Genomic DNA, 27,945 nt, shown 5'->3' with positions numbered 1-27,945 from the left:
GGCAATATGTTGAATTATTATACGTGTAAGAAAAAGTTTTTACACGATGCATAAAAAAAAAAAATCTTAATCAAAAAAAAAATTGCCGAGTTTTTTGTTTGTTGAAAAAAATTCACCAAATAAACTATAATTTAATTAGATTTATCTCGTCAAAATTAAATTTGTAATAAAGAGTTAATTAAAACCTTATTATTACGGGAACACAGGAACTGAAAAATTGATAAAACGCAGCCTTAGGCGTGAGCGTGAAAATCAATAAATTTTGGAGCGAAAGCGCAGCATTACGTATTGCTGTGTTGTGTGGTGTGACTGAGATAAGATCAGATCTGGGCAATTGTAGAATCGTGCCCTAGGCCTGGCTATGGGAGGAGACGAAGAGGAGGAGGAGGTGCTCGGTTCGGGCCAATCCGCCTCCACCAACAACAGCTTGCCACCTCCCGTCGATAAAACTATTCTCAAATTGAACCATCTCGACGTACATGCTGATGATGCTGGATCACACGCTTCTCTTGCGTCTGTCACCTCTCTCTATTCTATTCTCATGCATTGCACTATTTCGTTTTCTTCTCTCTTCTTTCAATTTCATTTCTATTTTCTCTAATCTAAAATTAAATTAAATTGTTTCTGCCTGACAGCAGTGGCAAGAAGAAAAAGAGAGGCGGTCAACGGGCTGTTGGACCTGATAAGAGTGGAAGAGGTCTCCGCCAATTTAGTATGAAAGGTATTGAGTGTGAATTTTGCTGCAATTCTGTTTTGAATTAATGTGTTCGTGTCTGGTTGCTCCTTGGATTATTCCAAGTCTCTTACGTTGAAATACCAATGAATTTTATACGGCGTTTTACTACTAACTTGCTTTTATAATAGTTCACATCACTTCAAAATTAATTTCATACAAAATCATTTTTGCCAACACTATTTCAAACACACACTTAGATTCTTTTGCTTCTTAGGCAGACATCATGTTTTGTAAGCCGTGCTGATAATTTTCGTTATGTTTTTGCTTGCTTGTCTTCAGTGTGTGAGAAGGTAGAAAGCAGGGGAAGAACCACATACAATGAGGTTAGGGGGCTTCTTTGACTCAGTTTTTGCTACATTTAAATTGATCGCTTGCTTTTGTTTCTACTTTCTAGGATAAAGTAAAAATAAAATTACTATTATATAACAATATAAAGTTGATTGATACTATTATTATTATATAAAAATATGTATGGTTCAACCACCGTAATTATGGCTGGCTATAGAACTAATCCTCGGTTTGGGGCTTAGTCACTCTTAAAGCTCCTCGTCCCCTCATACTTAATGTATATCATAAAATAGAACTTGTGTCCTTCAACTAATTTTGTTATTATTCCTTATTTCATAATTTATTTCTTTAATTTAGTGTGATTATTTTCATATTATAGGTGGCGGATGAGCTTGTTGCTGAATTTTCTGAACCAAGCAATAGTGAATTGCCCCCTGATCAGGTTTTTTCTCCTTCATACAAACAACTTCAATATTATCTGCAATTCACAAATTGAAGATGTAAAATGAGTATCGTGGACTTACTTTTGGGAGTGAACATTTGTCAGCAACAATATGATGAAAAAAACATCCGCCGAAGGGTCTATGATGCTCTGAACGTTCTCATGGCAATGGATATTATTTCCAAGGACAAAAAGGAAATTCAATGGAGGGGCCTTCCTCGTACTACTGTGAATGATATTGAAGAACTAAAGGTTTGAGTAGTTAATTTTGCTCCTTGTGGCTTATTCTTCCTTGCAGTGATGTTCTGAGCAAATCCAAAAATACAATGAAGAACCATTATAACTCCGTAAATGTATTCGATTCCAACAGACAGAGCGGCTTGGGCTCAGGAATAGAATTGAAAAGAAAACAGCCTATCTGCAGGAGCTTGAGGAGCAAGTAAGTCCTGCCCACTGCCTAAAATATTTAATTTGGGAATGAAATTGTGGAGTTGGTTCTCTCCATTTGAAATATGGACTTGTTGAAGAAACTGACAAATTACTTATCTTTTGTTATGTTTAGCTTCTATTTGCTAATTGCTTGTATTATCATGTCAAGTTCATAGGTCTTCAGAACCTTATTCAACGAAACGAGCAGTTATATAGCTCAGGAAATCCTCCCAGTGGAGGTGTATCTTTACCTTTTATTTTGGTACAGGTACACCATCATCCCATTACCTCCTGTTTCGGTTATTTTGTCCAGTAGAAAATGTTGATCCATTTTTCCTTGAATCTTAAATTTTTATGATCATTCTTATATTTTATGGGTATCAACTCCATAGTTGGCATGTACTTAATCAGTTGGCTTGAATTTTGAATTATAAAATATTCTACTATGGAGCCAGATCTCAGTGCAGCTGCTTAATTTGCTAGAAAGATTTTTTCACTTTTTGTATGGATGTTCATTTGAATCTATCAATGAATGCAACTTCTACACAAACTATATGCTAGAAGGATATTATTAACGTATATTGTTAAGTTCATACTCACAGGTTGTCTTTAGGCATTATACCTACTCAATGCTTTTATGGGTCTATATCACGCTTCTTAGAAATTTACTAACATAATAATTTTAATGAAAAACTGTTATTTGGCTCTTAATGGTATTGCAATTTAATCAGTCTCATATTTCTAGCCTTTTAATTAAAACTGTAGACACGCCCTCATGCAACTGTGGAAGTGGAAATATCAGAAGATATGCAGCTTGTTCATTTTGATTTCAATAGGTAAGAAAGCTACTATTGCTTCATTTGTCATTCTTTCCTAGTGACAACGCAAGTATCTTTTTTAGCACTTACACTGTCTTAATTTGAAGTTGTCTAATTTAGCAGTGTCACAAGTTAAGAAAGTCAAACTAGTGTTATACTATTTTGTTTAAACAGTCCAACACCAAGGCCACTAAAATAATTTTCTAGTAGAGAAGTTGGGGAGGCGGTTTTGGTGGTTGAGGTGCAAAGCTTTTGTCCCCCATGTTGGGAAATATATCTTCTACTTCCTACTTATGCTATGCTTCTCTCTCTGTAGCACTCCTTTTGAGCTGCATGACGACAATTATGTTCTCAAGGCAATGAAATTTGGTGAGAGACCACAAGATGATAATATGACACACAATCTTACTGACGGAGGTGAAGTTTCTAGCATGTCAGGCTTGTGTCAGCCACAGACTCCTACAAATCTTAATGTGTCAAATAGACCTCCAACATCACCTCCTCTCCCTGGCATACTAAAGGCAAGAGTTAAGCAAGAGCATTAATTGTAAGGTTATCATATTTATGTTGCCTTATGTAAAAGCATGTTTGTATATTTTGTAGAGAAATTTGCTGCAGTTGATAGACCGTCATAATAGTTATTCATCAGTACAGCCAAGTCATTCTCTAGGTTAGAAGCAGACTGCTATGTCCTCTTTGTTAGGGGTAGACTTCGGCACATTCTTTGCCTATCATCCTTCATTTACTACCTTAATTTTTCTTTTTTGTTTTCCCACATATTTTCACTGTAACCTTTCCCCCCCTCTGTAGTGAGAGAAATCGGTTTGTAATAGTCCATAGATCATGGAACGGAAATACGGAATCCAGCAGCATAGGATTAATCTTGGAAGTCACCGATTTATAGTGTACAGTTTTCCAGCTTAGTAGGTATCTGGACTAATGCTTCTTGTTTGTTTTGTAGCATTTACTAGGGTACTTTTGCTATTTCAAAATAACTTTGATGGAAATTTTACGTATTACGCATGATACCGTTTTAGAAGGAAATTAACAAAATAATTGATTTTTGTTTCTTATTTAAATGGGTGCATCTAGAAGCGTATTCATGTCTATGTTGTGGCGGTTTTATTAAGAGTAACTCAAAATTCATTTAAGAATAAAATTAACGGAGAATGCCTTAGTTATTAGGAATGCTTATTGGATGAAAAAGATTTATTGTGTATACAAATCATGTTATAAGGTGTTCCGTTTTCAATTTGCAAGTGTTTTTATATATGTAAATGGAGAAGTGTCTCTTGATGTATGTTTGGATAAAACGTCTTTTTGAGTTTATATTAACAGAAAAAAAAAACACATGTACTAAATAAGGGTAATGTATATTCTTATATACATGATGGTTATTTTCAAATTGTGTTTATCAACATTAACTGAGGGTTTTTTAATGTCCATCATGTGAGACGTACAAAACCTGAATAGGATTTTGTTGGGGGAAATTTAACACGAGAGAATTGATTCTCTTTGATAAGGTTTACTTGATGTGTCTAATCGTCAGCAAAAAAAAAAAACTTAATGTGTTTAATTCCAAGGTTATTGTTTTTTGCGGGGATTGCAATTGGTTTGGACACGTTTTCAACGTAGAAAATCACGTTCAACAGACTGTGTTTGGTATCTCAATGAACATGGGCATTTCTGTTACGTGGAAGCTAGTTTATTTTACTTCAATACGATGCGCATAAGATAACACCCAATGAGAAACCAAACACACTGAAATGTGAATAGCTTCTTTGAATGAAGACTGAGAAGTAACCAAAATGCAGTTTGAATGTTCATTACCATTAGGGATTTAGGATGGTTGGTTGGACGCCATATCTCCAAACGTTCGCCATCGCATTTGCCGATAGGCTAAAGCTTTCTGCACCTATAAAAATTAAGCAGCGCCCTCTTAATACATACTTCGAAAAGGCTAAACCTTCTGGACTATAAGAGGGCAAGAAGACACACTGATGAATTATTATTTTTACTTGCTGGACTCTTATGATGGATTGCTTAGGCCTAACGAATCAACTAGCATACTCAAACTTGTCAGCCGAATGACATAAATGTATGAAAGAAAATACAAAAAGAAACTCACTAACATCCTCAAACTTGCAATTCCACAAGGCATAGTGCAATAAGATATAAATAATAATTCGTTTTAATGCTTAACCAAGTTAAAACTCGCTAATGTATTATTATTTCCTTCGAAGCTAGAAAACGTTGTAGGTAATGACTCGTTTTTCTATCTGGGTGTGCTACAACGAGTTGTCTTGTTTTCAGGCATGAGATGAAAATTCAGAGGTCATCTCCATCATAAGTACCGATTTTTATTTTATACAAAGGAAATTTTTCTTATCCGTAGGAGTTAAAGATAAATAGATACAAGAATTTATAATAACTCACGCATTGTGCACAACCAATTGAACTAGACCCCTTGATTATACAAAGAAAGTTACAAACTGTTTCAACATTCTCTTATTAAAATCACATTGGGCTCTTTATTCATAAAATTGGAGAAGGAAAGAACAGCCAGTAAGATGCTACGCTACGGCAGAGCAGTGATACTAGGACGGAACATGCAACTAGTTTTAAGCTCTTCTCCTGGCTTGTTTCCGGCAAATCCAGCATCCACCCACGCAGGGTAGCCTCCCCCCCATGTTAACAATATTCTTAAATCCCTGTGTTCACAACATTAACATTATATGTTATGTTATGTGCATGTAGTAAAAAAGTACCGTGAATCAGGTTGATAAATTGAGATTAGTTAAAAAAAAAAAACTTACTGAATCAAGCAGATCAACGGAGGCTCGTTTCACTGTTGCATGCCTGAAATTGTGATCCATTATCATACATCTAGAATATTTGTTGTTGTTTTAGAGAATTGAAGGCTAAAGATTTTTTAACACAATCAAATGATCCTCATTCTTGCATATTTCTGCAACTGGTCAACAAAATCAGGATTTTTCACCCGTCCTGTTGTTCATTTGCAAAACATTCGACTTGTTTACCGAGTGAAATCATACAAAATGTAGGTTTAGACTTTAGAGGGTGTTAAATACTTAAATTAGTATATGATGAGGTTGTTGGAAAAATAAAACCAAAATGAAGGAAAATAAATATGAAGAAGATGCACAGTCTTGAATCAAATAACAAAATAGCAGTAGCAAATTAAATTCAATTGACAACACATGAATAATACATTATAGCATACAATAAGCACAAGGGAAAATTAAATTAAGGGAAAGAATTAAATAGCCTGGGTTGAAGCACGTAAACGCTATCCTTAGAGAGAAAACGCCCCCACTGCACGGGTAAGAAAATTTGATTGCGCTCCTCTCCCCAGATACGACAACCCGTTGGTTCCGATCGTGTGCAGCGAAAGGATCCCCGAACCTTATGAACACCAATGCTCTTACTCTCACAAAAATTAAGTTTTGTATAGGAAAAAGAAAGAGATAAATTTTTGGCAGAAAGAAACTAGAGCTCTCAGTCTGTCATTTCTAGAAAAGAGGAAAGAGATATATATAGGCATTTTGCAACAACAAAATATGACCGTTAGAAATATGACCGTTGGAAAACCAACCTACAGTTGTCACAACAAACATAACAAACTAGTTGACTCATTAAAACAAAATCTTAAGAAAATCTAAAGTAAATATTATTTTATAAAATAGAATTAATATATATTTATAAATTTTAAATTAAAACACAAATATTTACCAACATTCCCCCACATAATTTAAAATTTTAAAATATATTTTCTAAAAGATAATTTGTATAAAAACATAAGAGAAAGAGCATGTGATATTGTATTTCGGTATAAGGAACCTTCCGGGTTTGAGCCTTATACCTAGTGTTTATGAACTTCCATCCGAGAAAAATGTAGTGACTTGATTGTCTTGAACTACATATTCTTTAACCGGACTTTAGTACACAACCCCTACAATATTGGCGTTCAATTAGGTTCTAATCAGTGGTAGCGCGTTACACGGCCTTGCGCTTGTATCTTGTTTCGTGAGTGTCACTTAGAGATTAGCCCATATCTCACAGTGGCGGCCCCACCACCACACTCACTAGGTGAATCCTCAAAGAGTGGGTTGTGACCCCCACCCCTACAATAATTGTCATCGGATTCATTAAGAGGTATTTTTTTTTTTTACCAAAAATACACATATATAAATACCTCAACCTTAATATTGCCACAATTTATAATACACCTCGTCATAGGAATGAGAAACGGACAACTCCGCTAAATTTCATTTTGGTGTACTTTAGTCAACAAACAATTTCGTTGTTACCCGTTGAACTCCATTCATGGGATCACCAATCACACGGAGACGGGTGTCCATTGTTGTAACTAAATAATGGGCTTTAATCTCATTCCCCTCGACGACTCAAATACTTGTTGACATGTCAATCTTTTTGTAAGCGGATCCACAATATTATTTACTGACCTGACAAAGTCAAGAGAAATGACACCATGAGAAATCAAATTTCTTATAAACTTATGTCTCACTCTTAAGTGTCTTCTTTTTTCATTAAAATTTTGCTTGTCACTTTAGATATAGCAATTTGACTATCACAATGCATTGGAATTGGAGGTATAGGCTTATTTAACAATGACAAATCACATAATACATTTTTAAGAAATTCAGCCTCACTAGTAGCAGTATTTAAAGCAATAATTTTTGCTTTCATATGAAATAATAATTTGTCTAGTAGATTATCATGATACTACACAACTAGCTAAAGCAAAGACATAATCACTCGTCAATTTTATTTCATCAAAATCAGAACTTCAATTTTGTATCACCAAATCCCTCAATTACTTTCCAATTTACCAACTGCATGTGCAATATTAGACAGGCCTAGAGAAGTTTGTCAAATGCAACAAAGAAACGATACTTTGAGAATATTTATGTGAAGAAATTCCTTTACTCAAATTTTCTTTAACTTGATGGATAAGAGTCATAAGGAGTAAAAGCATGTTTCGCATCAAAATAATTAAACTTCTTCAATAGCTTTTCAACATACTAAGATTGGGTAAAAGTCATGTCATCATTTTTCTTTATAAGCTTAATACCCAAAATCACATCTACACAACCAAGGTCTTTCATACCAAAATTTCTAAACAAGAAAAAATTTACATCATTTATGAAATTCATATTACTACCAAATATCAATATGTCATCCAGATACAAACATAAAATGACGCATCCATTATCATCAAATTGTTTCACATACACACATTTATCACTATCATTAATTTGAAAATCATACAAAAGAATAACTTAATCAAACTTTTGTGTCAATGCTTTGGAGCTTGTTTCAAACCATACAAAGATTTAACAATTTATTTTTCAAGAAAAAATATTTTCAAAGAAAGTCACATCTCTAGACTCCATAATAGTACCATTAGAAATTTCAGATACTTCTGAATTAATAACTAAGAATCTATAAGTAGTATTATGTAAAAAATATCCAACAAAATATAATTAATATTTTTTTTTTAATTTTCCTTTTCTTATTAATAGGGATATTAACCTTTACTAGACACCCCCACACTTTAAGATATTTCGGATTTAGTTCTCTTTTTCTCCATAGCTCATAAAGATTTTTCTTTTGTTTATAAGGTACTCTTTTAAGAATACGACATGCAAAATATAAAGTTTCACCAAAGTGTTTATTTTATTATTTTTGTGTGTTATATTTTCACAGGCTTATCTTTTATCAATGAGTTATAAATAAAGAGACAATCAGTCAACATGTAACAACAAAATACTTGCAGTAGAAATAATAACATTAAACAATAAAAATTAAAAACCAAACAACAAATGTCCTAATTTTAAAGACTTGTGTTCACAGGATCATTTGACCAAGTAAAAGATAGTTTTCTAATCATATAGGAATGAAATTAGAAGTATGCTTTTAGTTTTTCACATAAACTAATTCTAAAAGCATTTTCTCTTCAAAACCATCATTAATAAAGAAAATATATTTTAAATTTCAAATTATAAGAAAATATTTTTCAATAATCTCTCACTAATGTAAAATTTAAGGAAATGAAATAATATAATAAAACATTTTTAATAAAGCATAATACATTGTGTTTTCATCCATTAATTTTTCAGACTTACTAAAGGGGAGTCAATCATATTCATGACATATATTTTGGCAAAATAAAATGCTACTGCAGAAAAGACTATGCAAGAGAGAAAGTGATAACTAACTTTTCTCTCTAAGACTGTTGGAAAAATAAAACCAAAATGAAGGAAAATAAATATGAAGAAGATGCACAGTCTTGAATTAAATAACAAAATAGCAGTAGCAAATTAAATTTAATTGACAACACATGAATAATACATTATAGCATACAATAAGCACAAGGAAAAATTAAATTAAGGGAAAGAATTAAATAGCCTGGGTTGAAGCGCGTAAACGCTATCCTTAGAGAGAAAACGCCCCACTGCACGGGTAAGAAAATTTGATTGCGCTCCTCTCCCAAGATACGACAACCCGTTGGTTCCGATCGTGTGCAGCGAAAAGATCCCCGAACCTTAAGAACACCAATGCTCTTGCTCTCACAAAAATTAAGTTTTGTATAGGAAAAAGAAAGAGATAAATTTTTGGCAGAAAAAAACTAGAGCTCTCAGTCTGTCATTTCTAGAAAAGAGGAAAGAGATATATATAGGCATTTTGCAACAACAAAATATGACCGTTAGAAATATGACCGTTGGAAAACCAACCTACAGTTGTCACAACAAACATAACAAACTAGTTGACTCATTAAAACAAAATCTTAAGAAAATCTAAAATAAATATTATTTTATAAAATAGAATTAATATATATTTATAAATTTTAAATTAAAACACAAATATTTACCAACAGAGGTAATCTCATATTTTGATACTTTATGGCGGCCCCTTTAATTAAGGACTAGAAACTTGCCAACTTCTGTGATGAACATATAGGGGACATTATGAGCATTCTCTACATGGCTTTTTTGAATTCCTCAACTGACCTTATTTTGGGGGCAAAACAAACAAGTTTAGTTTACTTTCCCTTTTTGTTTTTTTTTCAAACAATTTAAAATGGAAAAGGAAGTTGGAGAAATTCAAACCCTTTGCTTTGCTACCTTACATCGAGATAACGATGACCAGATGAATTGAGCAGATATTAGGCAGCGTGGACATCTATGGTTACAACATTTTGATGGCTGCAAACAGGGATAAATCAAAATGTGAGTGTGAGCATATTAAAGCATAGAATGAAAAATGTTTGAATAAGCTTTTCAACAAACAAGTAAATTGAATTAAGGAGGCAAAAAATAAATTAAATTAACCCATGCACCATATATGCAATTCAACTTTTCCAAAAACTCTCTTGTTAAAGAAGTGCATAAGTTGATTTGAATTTAGGAAAGAAATTTCAATCATCTTATAAATACTCGCTGAAAAGTTTATCTAAAGTGGTTCAAATTTTGAAACTCTCACTCCTTGGAGGCATCCACTCCTTTCTCTATGTAACAAAGTTTAGCACTCAGGAAGAATCAATGCCAGATACAAATTGTACGAAGTGCATTTAACTATTTATGCTGTGAAACAATAGTTTTGCTAAGGCCTGCCTGTGGTGTCGCTACGTTGACCTTTTGATTTATATACTTTACAAGTATTGTCAATAATAGATCGACGTAGCCATGACCGAGCAGCATGCATGTTGCGTGCAAGCCACCTACGCAAATATTATAGAAAAAAATGGCAATATGCTCATTTATTTTTAAACTATACACCCAATATTTGTGTTATAGTATTTGATCCCACCATAATTTAAGAAAACAGCAGTTGAGTAAATTTTTTTCCCACCATAATAGAAGGAAAATAGCCGTTGACTATTATTTTTGGTTACGCCAATCATACAGAGACGTGGCATGATCCTAATCATTGAGAACTAGGTTGGGCAAAACTTCCTGCCATTCTTCTGAGGACCAGAAAAAAATAATTATCATTTCTTTATAGTTTCTATAAATATATCGAAATTTAGTTTTCGTTTTTTTCAGTTTTTTGTATTTATAAATTTTTACAAATCATTCTTGTTAATATTTATTGATGAATTGACATATATCCAAATATATTATATTATGTATTATTTAAAAATAGTCGTTGATGTAGTATATTTATGCCACATTACTATTAAGTTATAATAGAAACTACTTAAAAATAAATAAATTTACAAAAATCAAATCCAATATTTTTTCAAAAGACTAGAATTAAAATTCATCACATTTCTAATAGTTAAAAATATATTTAAATTAAACAAGATAATAATGCTCCTATTCTCATTTATTTATTTAATAACATAACATCTCAAAATGTTTAGATTTTAGAATATTTTTTATTAAATGATTTCAATGTATTTATATCTCAAGATTCTAGGAAGTACTAAGGTTTGTTCAGAATTCAAGAAATCCTAAAGAGCTATCCTATACTTGAATGATCACATACGAGGACTTTAGAAAGTCCTAAAGCCTAGAATTCAATAAATCCATTTGATGGGCCAGCCCAATTGAATGGTGAGAGTTGGCCCGACCTTTCATCTAGTTTGTGTCGTTTTGCGCACGGAGGAGGGTGTGGGTTTCAACTTTCAATTCAGAACGAACGATTCCTTCATTTCCCGAGTGATTCACCGATCTGATAATCGATTGAATTTAGGGTTTGGGAGATGGCGTCGAGTGTGTTGAAGAGCCTCCTCCTGAGATTTTCCTCATCGAGGAACACGACGACCACCAGAAGTTTCAGCCTCGTTACCCCTCAAATCAGCAACCACACCGCCAAGTGGATGCAGGTACATACATTTCTTCCCGATTATCATCTTATGTCATTTCAAAACATATTGTGTTTGATTAAAGTAGCTCTGGAATCAAATTAGGATTATTTATTGGAAATTAGATTTGTGAAATGTTGACGGACGTTATCATTGGCAAGGATTATTCATTTTTAGACGCTGGCGAATCCTCTTTTACTTTCATTATTATTGTGTTAGGTTTTTCTGGCTGGCATATCGTGGATATCCACTATATAAATTTCTCTTGTGCCTTATCAACGCCTGTCTGGAATTAGAGAATTAAAGATCATGTATGCATCTGGTGGGAGAATGTGATAAAAGAATCTAGTGAATTGCTTTTTGCTGTGCGAGAGGGTTGCTAAGTAAATATGCATTCTGAGGGAGGAAAAGTTGAAGAAGCAAGAAGTGGGTGGTAAAGTTTGAACATAACGTAGAGGGAAGGGATCTGTAGTGCCAACTGGGAATTATTGTAGGTTTTCTTGTTTAGGAATTAGGAAATGGATTACACTCCCAAGGGTTAGCATGGTGCATTTTTGATGAAAAAACAGAAACCAAATTGAAAATATCTGGAAAAACAATTGGGTTCAGTACTTCAGTTTGAAGACAAACAGTTTCAGTTTATTTTGGTTTGGTTCAACCTATAAAACTTGATACAATCACTTTCTCAAGAGTACGTGATAGATTGAATTTGAACAACAATTAAAATGCAGCAAAAGCGCAAAACACAACTTCAGTAATAAAAATCTGAAAGAATGCAGCCATTAACTTTATACAATCATAAAAATACAATTGACGTGTTCCTTTTTTAAGACTAAATGAATGAACAGGGTTGAATAGTGGGGATCAATTTCAACGATGTGAATGCAATATGACTCAAGAGCACAATGATATATAAATGACAACCCAGCTTGATTCAACAAAAATGCAAGGGTTCATAATGGAAACTTTGAACTGTTGATCAGCAACAAAAGTGACTTCAAATGGTTCGATTATGGCAATAACTTCAAATAATTTAGCCAAGTGGCAGTCAATTCAAACAGATGAACACCGCAGACTGGCAGTATCAGCTTTGAGGGGGAATGGAGAGAAGAGTTAAAAGTTTGTTCCATTGAATGATATCTAGGTCAACCCAGCTTTGATCCATTGATGTACTGAGTAGAAACTTCTTGTAACGAGATGAAGAGAGGTGTTAAAAATTTGGATTCTTCATCTTTAATAGATATCTTTTTAATAATTAACTGGGTACAGTTTGTTCAACTGTAGATAATTAAATTGAACAGCTTCATTGCTAAAGAACTGAATTGAATATTGTTTTTTTCTTGCCTACCCCTATTTGGATGCCTTTCCCTGCTGTGTTTCTGACTATTTAGTTGGTTTTGTGCTTTTGTCCTCCTTAATCTAAAATAAAGAGGACAGTGGCTAGGTACTTTCTTTTCAGTGGCTTCAACTTTATGTACTTTGTTAGCAAGTTTAGGCTATAGGAGTTGGTTTCATGGACTGGAATCTTAACGAATTCCTGCTCACAGAATTGTTCTTAGGAAGATGTGAAACTTAAGTTCTTGTTTCTACTGTTGTAATAGGATACAAGCAAGAAATCTCCGATGGAGCTGATTAATGAAGTTCCTCCAATTAAGGTTGAAAGCAGGATAGTTGCTTGTGAAGGAGGTACAGCTTTTCGAAATTCTGTTCTCTTCGAACATGAACAGGATTTAGGGGAGATACAAACCTTATATAGTTTCCAGTCATACATTTTATAAATAATTTAGGAGTATAACTAATCTGGATGTTGCTGTCGGTGGTTTCAGATACCGATCCTGCCCTTGGACACCCGATTGAATTTATATGCCTTGACTTGCCCGAGCCAGCTGTTTGCAAATATTGTGGCCTTCGTTATGTTCAGGATCATCACCATTAGGACTGCTTTCTACAAGTATTCTGGTGTGTGTGCATGTACGGAATTTCTGCTGAACATTAATGTTTTGGGTTACAATGTTTTCTGACTAAATCATGGTTTAACAAATATACTTTGTTACAATTTGCTAAATAAGATGTTCATGTACCATATGCTGGTGATGTTGGTTTACATTGTTATGTGCAGAGTAAGTAATTGTGAGACTGGAGGTGCTGCTTCATTGAGCGATCTATTTTATATAATTCCTAATTTGCAAGCTCCTGAATCCTCTGATAACACTACTTTTCAGTTTTCACGATCCTGGATAGTGAATGTTAGAAGCAACCTTAAATGGGGGTAGACGGCTGCCTAGCTCATTTAAATTTGCCTTTTTTCTATCTTCGAGGTCCTAATAAAGTAAAGTTTTAATTTATAGTCTTACTCTTTAGTTTTCATAAAATTGTATTTCATTTAAAAGTTTATCCAATGATTAATGGAAATATTTTAAGGATATGATGTAGCATAGCATTCATTTCTATTGATATAAAAAAGAGAAAAAAAATACATAAATGTTATTTTATATTAAAATAAAAAATGGCTTCAAAGTTCTTATTATTTATTTATGTTTAACTAGTTTATACATTTTTTTCCTTTGTCATTTCTTACAGATAATAATCATGTGACATTCTTGCCAAATCTTCATTTATTTTTTAGAACTGAATATTAAAAATTAGAATTAACGTACCAAAACTGTATATCGACTTAAGTATCAGAATTAAAAAGTACAATTATAGGAGAGAATCAAATAGGGTAAATTTAGTGACTTTGTTAAAATGAAAAAGTGTAGTTAAATTGAACCCTCACCTAGATGTATGTTAGAATTAAACTTCAGTGATATATTTAGTGTTTTTCTTTTTGAAAACCTAGGCAATATTTTTATACCTAAGTAATCAACTAATCATATGATAACGTACGATAGAATAGACCTCTTTTACAGATTAATTGATGAAGTAAATCCCGTCCATCGTAAACTGTAATACTTTTGTATTTTTGAAGACTCGGGACTGAATTACAAAGCTTGTTTACTCTTCGTATATACTTTTGATCTTAAATAACACAATTACAACAATACTATCATTATATAAACCAACAACCAACCAACGAGATACAAACTGGATAGTAACCAAAGTTTTGTGGCGATGATATTGGTGGTTAATCCTCCACTAAATTACGTACCCCCAATTCTCTACTCATTTGCATACATGGTCAACCGCCATAGTATTGAAACCCACAAAGTATTATTGTAATTAGTACGATATAAACAAATTACACAGGAAAATAGAGCCTCTCCTCGACCATGTTAGGGTTTTTCAAGAAATACAGCAGGTAAGTTACAATGATAGCATGAAACTCTAGTTTATTGTCAGTGGTCAAGATGATGAATATTCAACGTGACAGCAAACCCTCAATTAGCTGCTACATTTAGCGATGAATATTGAATAGTGATTATCAGCCGTAAATGAAACACTACTAAATTCAAATTCCAAAATCTTCCCATCAGTTAGGGAAATCAATAAATAACAGCATGCCCAGAACAGAATGCAATGGGCCAGCCCTATATTATAAGGGTTCCAACAAAATCTATAAAAATCCTCATGCGATAGGTTTATCACCAGCTGCCAATTTTATTCTCTGTTGATGCTCTGCAACTTTATAATCTACCACTTCACGGAACAAGCTTGGATCAAGCACACAATTCTCACTTCCATATACAGCAGCTTGGACACTTGCCATCAGTTTTGCTATTTCTCTTCCAGAAAATCCCTCCGTTTTAGCAGCAGCTTCCTTTATGATATCATCAGTCAATCCCTTAATTTCTATTTGTTGCGGTTTTCCTTTGAACAAATCTTTAACGAAACTAGATTTTCCTGATCCAGCTTGGGCTATGTACTTATCCAAATAGAGCTTAAGAAGTTTGAAGCGCTCCTCTTCCCCAGGCAAGGGAAATTCTAGGACTTCATCTATTCTGTCTGTAACAGCTGAATCAAGATCACCAGGACGATTTGTGGCAAGAGCAAGGACTATGTCTTTAGACTGGTCACCAGTTCGGGAGAGAAGGGCATTTAATGCACTTCTTTGTGCTTCACTCATGTAAGTCTTGTTCCGCCTGCAAAATCCATCCAATGCAATGAATTCATTCAAACAATTTTCATGCAAAGAATGGTACTTTCATTTAAAACAAGCAACATCCTGAGTAGGCTGCATCTAGCTGCTCTTGATCATCTTATATTGCCATGAGATAAGAGAAGCATAATAAATGAAAAGCAAGGAAGAAGTATTGCTTACTCGCACAGAAATGCATCAGCTTCGTCAATGAAAAGCAATAAACCCTTATTTGATTTCTTAGCCCAATCGAACAACTGGTGTATCTTTGTTACAGCCTGCGGTCCCAGTGGAGCAACGTCACCTCCAGTCATTAATGCGTAATCTAATCCCTGCATTAAATTAAAAAAACACAAATTAAGTAAAATAACAACTTATCTGGAAGGAATGGATCCCGGTTAAAAACATAAAATAAAATAGAAGACGATAATGAGTCAACTCATGATGATGATGAAATTTAGTGTTTCATAAAACATGCAATAACCAGAAACATGATACTGACTAACTGTTTCAAGTACTGAATTCCACACAAATGTGAAAATTTTGTATTTAGAAAAGTATGGGGAACATAAATTTATAGAGAAGTTAAAAAATACTTTTGGATTTATTAATTATATGTCCTAAATTGCCAGCAAAAGTTATGAAACAATACAAAATAATAAAAATATGAAGATAGTTTTATTGATATAATGTATTCACACCAATTAATACAAAAGGATAACATAAATTCAAAATTTCTTCATTAAATAGGAAAAAAAACCCAAGTTTGAACAACGCACCTAGTTATTTGACCCAAGAACAAGAAAGGTAGATGATATGAAATACTTGAAATTTGGAATAAGTAGATCAATAGATAAGTAAAAAATCATACAGATTTACGAGCTAACTCCCTAGCAGCCATTGTCTTTCCTGTTCCAGGAGGGCCATAAAAAAGCATGTTTCTGAATGGCGCTTGATGTGCTTTTGTATTTGCCGTAGCAGAAGACAACTGCTGAATTCTTTTTTGAAGAGAAGGATGCAAAATCACATCACCAAAACCATTTCCATTTTTCAAAGCAGATCCTGGATTAGTATGTCGTGATAGGGAGCTCATGGTGCGAGAAAACATGCCAGACCATGGGTATTTCCCTCTGGATGACTCTCGGATCAATGATGGTTGTCCCAATATTCTATCAATATATCCCCAAATTACCCGTGCACCTTCCCTGAATTAGACCAAAAAGATCAATGTGAATATAAAACAGCACAAGCCATGATTTCACTCACAGCAACCGATGAGCATAACGTCAAAGGTCCAGTATGAACAAAATTATGCAACTCTAGCATGCAAATGACACCAAAGTGGAATTTTTCCACTGGATAAGAAATATCTCATGAAGAAAAGGGAAAAAAACAAGGTTCTTTCAAGTTTAAATTTCTAAAAGTAAGGCTGGAAAAATAGTACATGATATATCTCATTACTACATTGCCCCACTGTTTTCATTTTTAAAATAAGGGCGTGATGAAAAAATGTCAGCAATAACCAATAATAGCATAGTTAATGTATACCTTGTAGTGTAGACCCCTGCTGCCAGAGCAGTCACTCCACCAACTGCTACAACCAACTTATTTTGATCTGTTAGAATGGCTCTTAATCCCCCTGCAACATATAGATAAAGGTTTTTAACTCAGATTGTTATTGATTGGAGTTCATCCAACCCAGTCAAGCAAAAACACTTGTGTCAGTAAGTAATGAGGGAAAACTGAATAAAAAGTTATAGGCTATAGATTAAAGCCAAATGGTTCACTGAGTACACAATTATGAAGGTAGAATAAGATAAAATAACAAGTCACTCCAAAAATTAATGTTAAATGAATTTTTAGAATCAGTAGAGTATATTCAGAATGATTCACTCACACACTTAAAACCATAAATGCATATATGTGGAGACATCTGTTATCTTCTTAGCTTGTGAATACAAGTGTTAGCATATTGTGCATCTGGTAGAAATGTACCTCCGATATGTTCAAAAGTAGTATTTATGGCAGCAACCCATTTTTCTCGTTCAGCATTAGCACGATCAACCAACATTCGCCTGTTAACATCTTCTGCTAGCTTTGCTTCGTGTGCTCTTCCTTCTGCTTCTGCCATAGCCCTTACTCTGATTGTTTCGCGTTCAATCTCAGCCTTCTCTCTTTCAGTTTGCCTTCTTTGAGCTTGAATTTGTTCTTCTGTTGCACGTCGAGCTTGCTCCTGTCTGATTGATGATTCCTCTTGCAGTTTCACTAGTTCTTGGTTCCTGGCCCGATGGTATTCATTTTCTGCCTGACAAAATAATAATGCAAGATTGAGAAACACTCATAAAATGACAAAGCAAAAGCCCTGAGCTTCAAAAGACTAAATAATACCTGCATCCTCTTCCTCGCCAACTCATCCTCATATTTGGCCATTTGGGATTTTGTTTGTGCCTGATGCTGCGCTAGCTTTTTTTGTTCATCATATATAATCCTTTGTCTTTCCTGCCGGGTGAACCAATTGATAGGCCAGAAAATAAATCAGAACAGACACAAAACATCCTGAAGTAGTACACAGCACAACATTCTGCCGCCAAGGTTACAATGAAATAGGATTCTGGTGACATGAAATTCATCATGCAACAGCTAAAACTTACCAAGCAAAGGACATGATTTCTTAAACTATTAGACAACATTGATTTACATTTTACAATATTCAAATATTGGCAATCCCAAGCAAAATAGGCATGATGGAGACCCAACAGGGTAAAATTCAATACTTGTTGTCATTGCATATAATAAAAACAACGAGGATAAAAGGAACTTACAGTCTCATGCTGTGCTTTCATTTGCCTAAACTCAGCAACCTTTGCAGAAAGTTCAGTTTGTTTTGTCTCCTCTTGCTTTTTGATAACTTCAAAGACCTATACTATAAGAACCAAGTTAAAAAAAAAAAAACGACGACGCAGAATAGGAATAGAAATAGTGAGTGGGGTTGAATAGAATGGGAAAGTGGGCATAAAGCTGAAACCTTTTTGCCATGGGGTGATTTAGAAATTTCCCTGAGAGCCTTGACCCCTCTCTCGAGGGCCTCTGGATCGAACCCAGCAGAAGTGGTCCTTGGATGATCGTTTCGAACCTTAGGCGGCGGCGGCGCCGGGGAAGGTTCAATTTCAGAAGGATTCGGTGGTAAAATCCCATCTGCATAAGCATTGTTCTGATTCAGAGATGCAGCTGCAGTGGCGGCAGCTATGGCAGACAACAATCCCGCTGCGTACGTTTTCGCCATTGAAGGAAGGAAGGAACAAGAAAAGGGGTTTTAACCAAAATCCTCTCTTTTCCGAGGTTTTGGTAGGGTTTCCCACCAAATGGATCCAACTCTTTGGGGCTCCGATCCGACTCATTTCAGTAATGGGTCTGCTTAAATTATAAAAATATTAAAACAAAAATATTATTATAGACCTGATAAAATAAAAAAAGTTGCTTCCTCAAAAAGAATTAACTCAACTAGAATCAGACCACTAATGGTATATTTGTATTTTCACTATTTCGTATGGAACACGTAGAATGTAAATCTACACCAAGAATTTGGAAAGTTAAAAATGATAAGTGAAAATATACATGTAAGAAATAAAGTGAAAATTAAAATAATGCATATTGAATTAGAATTTTTTTAAAAATTAATAAAAAGTATTATCGTATTTAATTAAAACTTTATTTTAACCCAAAGGGTTTGCGTAATATTCTAAGGTCCTTTCACATGAGTAAAAATAATTCATTTAGTGAACCGAAAGAACTCGAGAGAACTCTATTGTTTCATTTGATTCAGTTGACTGACTCATTATTTCTACTGCAATCTAAAATTCTCATCTTTTTCTATTAACTATAAGTAATATAGTATTTTAAAAATTATATTAAAAAAGGTTGTTTAATTACACTCACATAACTATCTTATTAAATTCTTTAATCCAAATGCAAAAAATAAAAAAAAATCAATAAATATGTATTCAATTTATTTTCTTACTTTACTACACAGTACTATAAAAGAAAGGAGTATAACAAATAATATAAAAAAATGTTATAATATCGAATTACAGGTAGAGATATTGATAACACATATAGAGTTGACAGTGTTTTATAACTAATCGATTAAGCTCTTCTTGTAGACCACCTAAAAAGAAAGGATAACACTAAGTCGTCTTTGACCTAAGATAAAAAAAAATTAAAACTTTATTTTAGAAAGATAGTAAAATTAATTATATTTAATTAATATTTTTTTATAATTTTATAAAAAGTATTTTGTTATTTAAAAATATATAAATTTTAATTTTTTTTAGGATGGATTTTGATGAATTTTTTCTAAAATGGATTTTGATGAATTCTAAGAAACCTTTTAGTATAAAATATAAAATAACACCTATCAAATAATTACATTCAAGTCTTTGAGATTTTTCCAAAACTTTCTTTCTTGTCATACTTTTCTTTCTTTTAGTTAAAGACAATATAGACATTAATAACTTTATTCGCAAAAAATGTCAATCGTTATGATAAATTTTCAATCAACAGACAAATCTTCATCAACATTACGATGTCCATAATTTTGAACGTATTATTTAGATTCATTAACAAGAAAATAGTGCATGGACGGACTAATATAACTTTAGATATGTGGAGAGTTAGTATACATGAGGATATGGAGTTAGAATATTAATTTGATCAGTTATTAAAAATTGGAAAAAAAAATATATTATTTTTTTTTATCCAAGCTTATTATTTATTTGTTATCGACTCCTTTAAAAAAATAAAAATTATATTGATTTTATTTTTTTTATAAAAAATCATCATTTATTTTTAAAATTTGAATATTTTTTAGAAATTCATAAAGCACTTTGAATTCTTATAAATTGATAAAATTCTTTTCATATTATAAATTCATTAAAATTCAAACAATAAATCTAATCATAAATCTTTTAAAAAAATCTTAAAATTCATTATATTTTTATAAAATCTTTTAAAATCTAGAGGTTTTTTATATCAAAATATTTTTTAAAAATCTTAATCCAATATAATCCTTGAAAAATGTTGAATAAATTCATCCCATGAAAAATGAACTTTGAATAATTTTAAATTTAATCGAAAGATAAATAAAGTATAATAAAAAATTATTTTATTCAAGAATTGAACTCAGGAATACTTAATTTAAGGGCATCAATCACTTATGCCTAATATAAAATAATAAATAAAAATAGGTGAAAAATAATGCAACAAATCCCACAAATTTAAAAATTATTTTCATCTCGTATAAAACGTCTTCTATAGTTAGCTCACTCTATTGTAGATGTTATTATGTGTTGGTTCCAGCAACAAATTGTGCCTAACCAAGTCAAAATAACAAATTAAGTTGTACATAACATCAAAAGCAGAAATGCATTCATGGTTTTAAAATCTAGCAGAGAAAATAGGCAAACATTAAATGTTCAATATTTATTTTCTCCATCTCTTGAGACATGTTAAGCAAGGTTGCGAGCATGTCATTGTTGGTGTCAAAACCTGTTTTCAACCGTTGGTTAATCAAGTCATGGAAGACCTTCAACACCTTCCCAGAACTAATTAATATATATTAGCACTTCGATTTCTAATGCCCTGTGGTGTGGATCAACCATCTTCAAGGCGGGGAAGTAATTAATCTGCCAAGTTTGGTTTTCCACCCTCTTTCACGATATTGGCCACTAGCTCCTTGAATTGTTCCAGTACTTTACCCGAAGACTGAACCAAATCCTTTGAGAAAACAATGTTGGCCGGACTTGTTGCACTTTTTACGTCGAAGATGATCTTGGCTTGCATCAAGGGTTTTGTGGGCGAATAACTGATTGTTGCATATTTTCCTATGGTAACAACGATAAAGAGGTGCATGTCATGGGCATGAAGGCCATGCAATGATGGTGGTGGTTGTGAACGGTGCGGTTTGACGATAGGAACTGATCGATCATGGGTTTGGAGCACCTCTTTTTGGCCATGTTAGATGAAGAAACCACTATGGTACGTGGTTAATTGTCCCATATATCTTTAATGTCATTAATTAATGGGCCATGCACGAATCATGGCAAGCTTGGCAGAGGAGTGAGTTGATGGAGATTTCCAATGATGGGATCGAAGAGGGTAAGGTCCTGGTGGAAGCTTGTCCTTGTGTTTGATGCTAGCTTCTTGATGATAGCATGAACTGTGATGCATGTCATCATAATTAAGTCCATCATTATTTGTGGTGGAGAGTGGTGTACGTGGTACAATATTGATGTAGAATTAGTATATTTATATTGCTTTCTCAAAGTTTTTTTTAAGTAACAAATAATTTCAAAGTGATAATTATTTTGAAATCTTGAGAATTATGATTTTATATATCTTGGTCATTGTTAAATGAAAGTTAAGGTACGTTGCTTCTACTCAAGTTCCAATTTAGAGGTTATATGTTGAGGGAGGGATGGAGGTTGGGCATTGTGGGGATAATGCTTCCACTAATTTTTTTTGTTTTTATTTATGTAATAGATATGTATAATTATTATTTATTTTTATAATTTAAAATATAATAAAATAAGCCTCTTCATAATATGAATATTATTCCACAAATTAGTTTTAGTCTCACTCTTTTTATTTTCTCAATAAACATTTAAAATATTATTCCTTTTCATCTTATGTGTATTTTACATATTATATTTTAATTAATAAGAAAATCTCTCGTTGATTTTAAATTATCTCTTTTATCTTTACATACATATATAATTTTTTAATTTTTAATTTCTATCATTTAAAACTTACTTTTTTTATCTTCATCTTTCAATTAAATTACAATAATTTTTTTTCAAAATAAATTATCAATAGTTAAAAATAATCTTAAATCATAATTAATTTTTCACTATAAATTCAAATTATAAATTATATATTTAATTATATCTTTTATTATGAACTTTAATTATAACCTAATTTATATGTTAAAAATTATTTATTTATTATTTAAATTTTAATTATCTAGATTAAATATTTTTTGAAAAAAAAATAAATATTGATTTATGATTCATAAATTAAAATATTGATTATGTAGATGAATATTGCTCCACAAAAAAAAGGGGGCCGGGGGATGTCACTGTATATGCTGCCATTGTTTTTCATTTTACCGGCAATTCTTTAGCAGAGGCAGTATTTCAGATTTTAAATTATCCAAGCTGTTAACAAATTTAGAGGCAATTCTTTAGCAGCACATTTGTTCCCACGCGCGTGTCAAAACAGAGTCAGTAGTTTAGATTGAAAATGTAAAGCTGTTAACAACTTTTGAAAAAAATTGGGATGTGACTAGATTTGCAGCAAGAATTTAAATTACATTATTTAAAAGTATGTTTATGCAACCGTAGGTTTATCCGAATAGTCAATGATTTTGAGATTTAAGCAATTTTTTTATTAAGATTTGATATAATTTAACTTATTAATTCTTATTTTATTATTTTAAGTTTTTAATCCTTAAAGTTATTATAAAAAATTATAATTAAGTACAAATTTTCTCAATACATGGGAAATAAAAAGCAACAACTAAAATCTCAAATGAACAGCACCAGTAAAATCTACTACCTTCCAGAAAATCGCCAGAGAAATGCAAAGTAGACTCCTGATAAGTGTTGCAATAACCACAAATAGCTTATGAAGCTAAACAACATGAGACTTCTAATAAAGTGCATGTGGAAACACATCAGATTCTTTAATTTTCCTATCATTTCTCTATATAATAAACCAAACTTTTTTTTAAGTATGATGAAGTTTTTGATTGACCATTCAAGGTATCAATTTGCATATGTTAAAAGTTATTTAACAGTCACTTAATCTTGAAATTTTATCTGAAACTGCCTTAGTCAACGTGCTTACTTCTAGCTAGCTAGTTGCCTCTATTACATATAAGACATTATACATCTTTAACTAAATATTGACAGCAACGTGTGCACATGTTTTAGTTTATAATTGTGGCCCTCTTCTTTTCGCCAATACTGTACACAAATGCAACTCATTTTCAAAATTAGATTTAAATTTATTAATCATATAGGTGCATAAAGAAAAATAAGTGTTGAGGTAATAATACTTATATGGATACACGAATGAAAATTCTTTAATCTAAATTTATCTTCTATTTTATATAGATATATATACATAACATAAATAAAGACACATATTATGTATGACATTGATACTAATTCACTTATATATACCTTAGATAGCAAACGAAGAAGAAATTGGTTTTTGTATATATAGATAGATATTCACCTATATAATTCACTTATATATACCTTATATATACCTTAGCAAACTAAAGACACTGTATTGGTTTTTGTGCCATGGGGCATGCATGCACCCTTCATTTATTACGCATTAATAATAATAGAATAGCAAACGAAGAAGAAATTAAGGAAGACAATGACAAAAGAGTTCTAGGTCCTCTGAATAATAATGCTCGCGAGCTTTGCTCTGAGTTCTTTTCTTAATATCTTTCCGGTTGGAGACTTTGGAATTGCAGGAACAAAATACACTTTGTGTAGTCTTTTGTAAAACACTACCTGTTCAGAACAAATTAACACCCATATATTTGTCATTCTCTTATTTATTTGAACTTCGTCCATGAAATTTATATAGCTTTCATACAGTATGGTGAACTAAACGTATGCCATAAATATGGTAATTTCCTTTTTTACAACATCTTAAAAACTTTGTGCACAATATTATATATGCTTTATATATATAATTTTCCTTCTGAAAATTTTTACGACATCATTCCATCACATTTTAGTTACTAATATACTTAAGCCGGCCTGTTAATGAATTCTTATAATAATTCAATTCTGTTGATGATATACGGTGGCGTTAATTAACGTTAAAAAAACATACATTGCTATTGAATGAAAATGAAAATCATATATTTTTTTAACCAATGTATATTTTAGCCAAAGATACTAAAATCTATTTAAAAAGTTAATCTCTTAAAAAAAAATATTTATACTTGTAAAAATGCTGAGATTATAATTTTTCAAATATATATATATATATATATATAAATTCAGGTAAATTCGTGTCTATATGATGAGTATTAGCAGAGTTAAATCTTTTTAATACGAAAACTAAACACGAATGCCTTTTATGAATAATTAATATTATATCATATATGTATACCTGTTTCGCTATAAAATCCTTGACTGCCTCTTCTGTAAGATCAAAGCCCACCACGAAAGCCACTGGAACTTCACCTGCAGCATCGTCGTTTTGCCTGTAATTAAGCATTTGGTTCCAATGAGAATATCATTATAATATTATTACTCAGAAATTGTAGTATATATTAGCTCTAATTTGAACGTTAATAAATACTTACGGGACAACGGCCGCATCTGCAATGGAAGGGTGGCTCATAAGAAGGTCTTCAAGTTCTGCTGGTGGCACCTAATAGATCAATACGTAAAGGAATAATTAAGTATATAACAACGTATGAGATTAATTGATAAAGTTATTTTTTATTAATTAATTTCCTGTGTAAATTTTGCAAGTCAAATCAAGAAGACACATATCAATGAATATACCTGGAAGCCTTTAAATTTGATGAGCTCCTTGGCCCTGTCAATCAGGAAAATCTCATCATCATCATCGACATAGCCAATATCGCCTGTATGAAGCCAACCATCTACGTCAATAGTTGCTGCAGTAGCCTTCTCGTCATTCAGGTAACCTGAAAATTTTGAGTGTGCATATATATATATATATATATTATGAGTTATACATAACAACCTAAAATCAAAATATTAATTAAGCTAGGTATTTGATAGTTGATACATAAGATACTACGTACGTATACCTTTCATGATACTTAAATACAATTCTAGTTATTGAAAAATTATATTTAAAATTTTTAACATGGAGGTTAATCTCTATATTTAAATAAAGTTAAATGACTCATTCGATCCCCATATTTTTATTATTCATATTTTTTAATTTTTATAATTTAAAAGTAATTTTTTTAATTTATATAATTCACATTTTAATTTTTTTAGTCTAGTTTAAAAATAGTCTTTTAATTTTTATAATTTGTATTTTAATTATTTTTTAGTCTTTATAGTTTGAAAATAATTTTTCAAATTCTTATAATTTATATTTTAATTATCTTTTAATCTTTATTAAAAAATATATAAAAACAATTAGGTATAAATTATTATAATTTATCAATTATTTTTTTATTATAAATTATTTTATGATAAATTAATTATGACACTAATATTTTTGTAATTAACTGTAGTTGGTAATATTAATCATTTTGATACTAAAAACTAAAAAAGAATTAAAATATAAAATATATGGATTAAAAAAATTATTTTTAAACTATAGAGACTAAAAATAAATTAAAATATAAATTATAAGAATTAAAAAAACTCATTTTTAAATTACAGATATGAAAAGAGAATTAAAATATAAATTATAGAAAATAGAAAAAATATTTTAAAACTATAAAGAATTATAAAAATTAAATCTTTAAATAAATATAAATATAGGATGTAGGTACCTTTCATGATCTGTTGGCCACGGATGCAAATTTCGCCAGGGTGGTTAGGGGGAAGAGAAAGGGCAGTAAGAGGGTGAATGACCTTCAACTCAGCATTTCTGACTACTGTTCCGCAAGAGCCTGTCTTTGTCGGGAATGGATACTTTGCAAACCCTAAACACATCGCCAACACCGGTCCAGCCTCTGTCATCCCGTATCCCTATACATATGCACCATTCTGTGACCCCCATCAATTTAATTTGTTTTTCATATTAAGGAAAAAAGTTGTGTATAGCTTCTCACTTTAATTATAAACTCTTAAATACTTGGGTATGAATATCTGGGTTACCTGTCCCAGAATTGCGTTGGGCAACCTATTCCGTAGAACCTCTTCCAACTGGTGCCCCAGCGGCGCAGCCCCGGACATGACCAACCGTATGGAGCTCAAATCATACTCCTCCACCGCGGGGTTCTTCGCCAGCGCCACCACGAGAGGCGGCACCACCATCGCCACGGTGACCCTGTGCCTCTCAATCTCCTCCAGCAGCGCCCTTATCTCAAACTTTTCGATCAACAAAATGGCACTCCCCGCTCTGAGCGCGCACATCATGACACTGTGCATGGAGAATATGTGAAACAAGGGAAGCACGCACAGCACAACGTCCTCTTCCTTCAGGTACACGTTCGGGTTCTCTCCCTCCATGTTCTGCGCCACGCCCGTCACCAGGCTCTTGTGCGTCAGAACCACCCCCTTCGCCAGCCCCGTAGTCCCCGACGAGAACGGCAGCGCCACCGCGTCCTCCGCCGATATCTCCACCTCCGCCACCTCGCTCTCCTCGCCTTCCCGGAAACTCATGCAGTTCTCATCCGCCGCCGGCTCGTCCACGGTGACCACCTTCAAACCCTGTTGTTGGTCGAGCTTGTGGACGTGGGCGGAGAGGGTGACTACAAGCTTGGCCTTGGAGGCGGCGAGTTGCTTCGTGATTTCGGCGGCGGTATAGAAGGGATTGGCGGTGGTGGCCACGGCGCCGAGCATGGAGGACGCCATGAAGAAGAACACGAACTCCGGGGAGTTCGGGAGGAGAATCATGATGACGTCTCCCTTCTGGATGCCCAGCTTCGACATGCCGGCGGCCACCCTTCGCGATGTCACGTGAGTTTCGCCGTAGGTGTATTTTCTGCTGCCGGCGATGAGGCATGGCCGGTCGGCGATTTCGGGGAGTTTAAGGAAGCAGTATTTGTGGAGGGGGAGGTTGTTGGGGAGGGGTATGTCTGGTAATTTAGATTTGAAAATGTGGGTAGTTTGGGGTGATGATGATACATCAGAAGAAGTAGTAGTTGTTGTTTTAGGTACACACGATTCTGTAGAGCTGTGTTGAGTTTCAAAAGAAGTAGCTGCTGCTTCTGACATTGTGAATTTGTTTAGCTCTGAATTTACACACAAGTAGTGTTGCTATGCGTGGTTTGGGGTAACAAAGGAAAAATGACGAAGGCTAGGAAAAGCTTAATTTATGATGGAGGAATGAAACAGATCGAGAGAATAGACATATATATATTATTATAAAGTTAGGTAGGGAAGATGCAAAAGGAATTTTTTGCGTAGTCAAGCCAGTCTCATTCAAAAACAAGTGTTGGTGTGAAGATTGGAGAACGAAGTTACCTACCTAGTTTATTTTTTTTGGCTTTTGGTAAAGATCTTCGGCTTACGTACCTACTTAGTTTTCTGCATGTACTAGTGTGTGTGGGATACTCTC

General features: G+C 33.0%; 4 protein-coding genes and 1 long non-coding RNA gene across 11 annotated transcripts; 2 read left to right on the top strand and 3 right to left on the bottom strand.

The window, feature by feature from the left end:
• The first annotated feature begins 219 nt into the window (after positions 1-219).
• On the top strand, positions 220-3,739 carry LOC114372925 (transcription factor-like protein DPB). 4 transcript variants are annotated; one of them, XM_028330487.1, is made up of 10 exons: positions 220-513; positions 639-721; positions 1,016-1,059; positions 1,404-1,466; positions 1,572-1,718; positions 1,837-1,905; positions 2,065-2,163; positions 2,661-2,731; positions 3,030-3,234; positions 3,317-3,739. In XM_028330487.1, exons 1-10 carry the CDS (start codon positions 362-364, stop codon positions 3,386-3,388), a joined length of 1,005 nt encoding a protein of 334 aa, XP_028186288.1. In that variant the 5' UTR covers positions 220-361; the 3' UTR covers positions 3,389-3,739. The 4 variants fall into 4 exon arrangements, with proteins under 4 accessions (XP_028186288.1, XP_028186287.1, XP_028186290.1 ...); XM_028330486.1 differs by having other exon boundaries at positions 221-513; positions 636-721; XM_028330489.1 differs by having other exon boundaries at positions 221-513; positions 3,030-3,739.
• A 1,312-nt stretch (positions 3,740-5,051) lies between these two features.
• Positions 5,052-10,376, bottom strand: LOC114375487. 2 transcript variants are annotated; one of them, XR_003658771.1, is made up of 4 exons: positions 10,241-10,376; positions 9,883-9,963; positions 5,530-5,572; positions 5,052-5,424 (listed from the first exon to the last, which is right to left on the bottom strand). It is a non-coding gene; the product is annotated as an uncharacterized LOC114375487 (long non-coding RNA). The 2 variants fall into 2 exon arrangements; XR_003658770.1 differs by having other exon boundaries at positions 9,888-9,963.
• Positions 10,377-11,313: 937 nt separating this feature from the next.
• Positions 11,314-13,914, top strand: LOC114377660 (NADH dehydrogenase [ubiquinone] iron-sulfur protein 6, mitochondrial-like). Of its 3 annotated transcripts, none has more exons than XM_028336285.1 (4): positions 11,314-11,588; positions 13,169-13,253; positions 13,394-13,526; positions 13,687-13,914. In XM_028336285.1, the coding sequence occupies exons 1-3, from the start codon at positions 11,466-11,468 to the stop codon at positions 13,501-13,503; spliced, it is 318 nt and encodes a 105-aa protein (XP_028192086.1). In that variant the 5' UTR covers positions 11,314-11,465; the 3' UTR covers positions 13,504-13,526; positions 13,687-13,914. The 3 variants fall into 3 exon arrangements, with proteins under 3 accessions (XP_028192086.1, XP_028192085.1, XP_028192084.1); XM_028336284.1 differs by having other exon boundaries at positions 11,315-11,588; positions 13,394-13,538; XM_028336283.1 differs by having other exon boundaries at positions 11,316-11,588; positions 13,394-13,756.
• An 891-nt stretch (positions 13,915-14,805) lies between these two features.
• On the bottom strand, positions 14,806-18,973 carry LOC114372948 (ATPase family AAA domain-containing protein 3-B-like). Its single transcript, XM_028330516.1, has 8 exons — positions 18,668-18,973; positions 18,465-18,560; positions 18,031-18,141; positions 17,638-17,947; positions 17,191-17,281; positions 16,514-16,847; positions 15,826-15,974; positions 14,806-15,646 (listed from the first exon to the last, which is right to left on the bottom strand). Exons 1-8 carry the CDS (start codon positions 18,923-18,925, stop codon positions 15,133-15,135), a joined length of 1,863 nt encoding a protein of 620 aa, XP_028186317.1. The 5' UTR covers positions 18,926-18,973; the 3' UTR covers positions 14,806-15,132.
• A 4,915-nt stretch (positions 18,974-23,888) lies between these two features.
• Positions 23,889-27,728, bottom strand: LOC114375639 (4-coumarate--CoA ligase 2-like). Its single transcript, XM_028333473.1, has 6 exons — positions 26,541-27,728; positions 26,213-26,411; positions 25,239-25,384; positions 25,034-25,101; positions 24,838-24,931; positions 23,889-24,227 (listed from the first exon to the last, which is right to left on the bottom strand). The coding sequence occupies exons 1-6, from the start codon at positions 27,600-27,602 to the stop codon at positions 24,102-24,104; spliced, it is 1,695 nt and encodes a 564-aa protein (XP_028189274.1). The 5' UTR covers positions 27,603-27,728; the 3' UTR covers positions 23,889-24,101.
• Positions 27,729-27,945: the final 217 nt, after the last annotated feature.

Source organism: Glycine soja, chromosome 11, assembly GCF_004193775.1.
Source record: "Glycine soja cultivar W05 chromosome 11, ASM419377v2, whole genome shotgun sequence".
Taxonomy (NCBI): Eukaryota; Viridiplantae; Streptophyta; class Magnoliopsida; order Fabales; family Fabaceae; genus Glycine; species Glycine soja.
This window is presented reverse-complemented; position numbering and strand designations above follow the sequence as displayed.

What these genes read in the sequence shown, in the direction of transcription:
- LOC114372925 (XM_028330486.1), top strand. Translation starts at nt 362, where the DNA reads ATGGGAGGAGACGAAGAGGAGGAGGAGGTGCTCGGTTCGGGCCAATCC. An exon ending in CCGCCAATTTAGTATGAAAG is followed by an intron (nt 722 to 1,015) that starts GTATTGAGTGTG and finishes GCTTGTCTTCAG; the next exon opens with TGTGTGAGAAGGTAGAAAGC. An exon ending in CTCTCCCTGGCATACTAAAG is followed by an intron (nt 3,235 to 3,316) that starts GCAAGAGTTAAG and finishes TATATTTTGTAG; the next exon opens with AGAAATTTGCTGCAGTTGAT.
- LOC114372948 (XM_028330516.1), bottom strand. Translation starts at nt 18,925, where the DNA reads ATGGCGAAAACGTACGCAGCGGGATTGTTGTCTGCCATAGCTGCCGCC. An exon ending in TGAAAGCACAGCATGAGACT is followed by an intron (nt 18,142 to 18,464) that starts GTAAGTTCCTTT and finishes TTCACCCGGCAG; the next exon opens with GAAAGACAAAGGATTATATA. An exon ending in GGGAGTTAGCTCGTAAATCT is followed by an intron (nt 15,975 to 16,513) that starts GTATGATTTTTT and finishes AATTTAATGCAG; the next exon opens with GGATTAGATTACGCATTAAT.
- LOC114377660 (XM_028336285.1), top strand. Translation starts at nt 11,466, where the DNA reads ATGGCGTCGAGTGTGTTGAAGAGCCTCCTCCTGAGATTTTCCTCATCG. An exon ending in ACACCGCCAAGTGGATGCAG is followed by an intron (nt 11,589 to 13,168) that starts GTACATACATTT and finishes CTGTTGTAATAG; the next exon opens with GATACAAGCAAGAAATCTCC. An exon ending in GATAGTTGCTTGTGAAGGAG is followed by an intron (nt 13,254 to 13,393) that starts GTACAGCTTTTC and finishes CGGTGGTTTCAG; the next exon opens with ATACCGATCCTGCCCTTGGA.
- LOC114375639 (XM_028333473.1), bottom strand. Translation starts at nt 27,602, where the DNA reads ATGTCAGAAGCAGCAGCTACTTCTTTTGAAACTCAACACAGCTCTACA. An exon ending in TCAAATTTAAAGGCTTCCAG is followed by an intron (nt 25,102 to 25,238) that starts GTATATTCATTG and finishes TTGATCTATTAG; the next exon opens with GTGCCACCAGCAGAACTTGA. An exon ending in AGGATTTTATAGCGAAACAG is followed by an intron (nt 24,228 to 24,837) that starts GTATACATATAT and finishes TGTTCTGAACAG; the next exon opens with GTAGTGTTTTACAAAAGACT.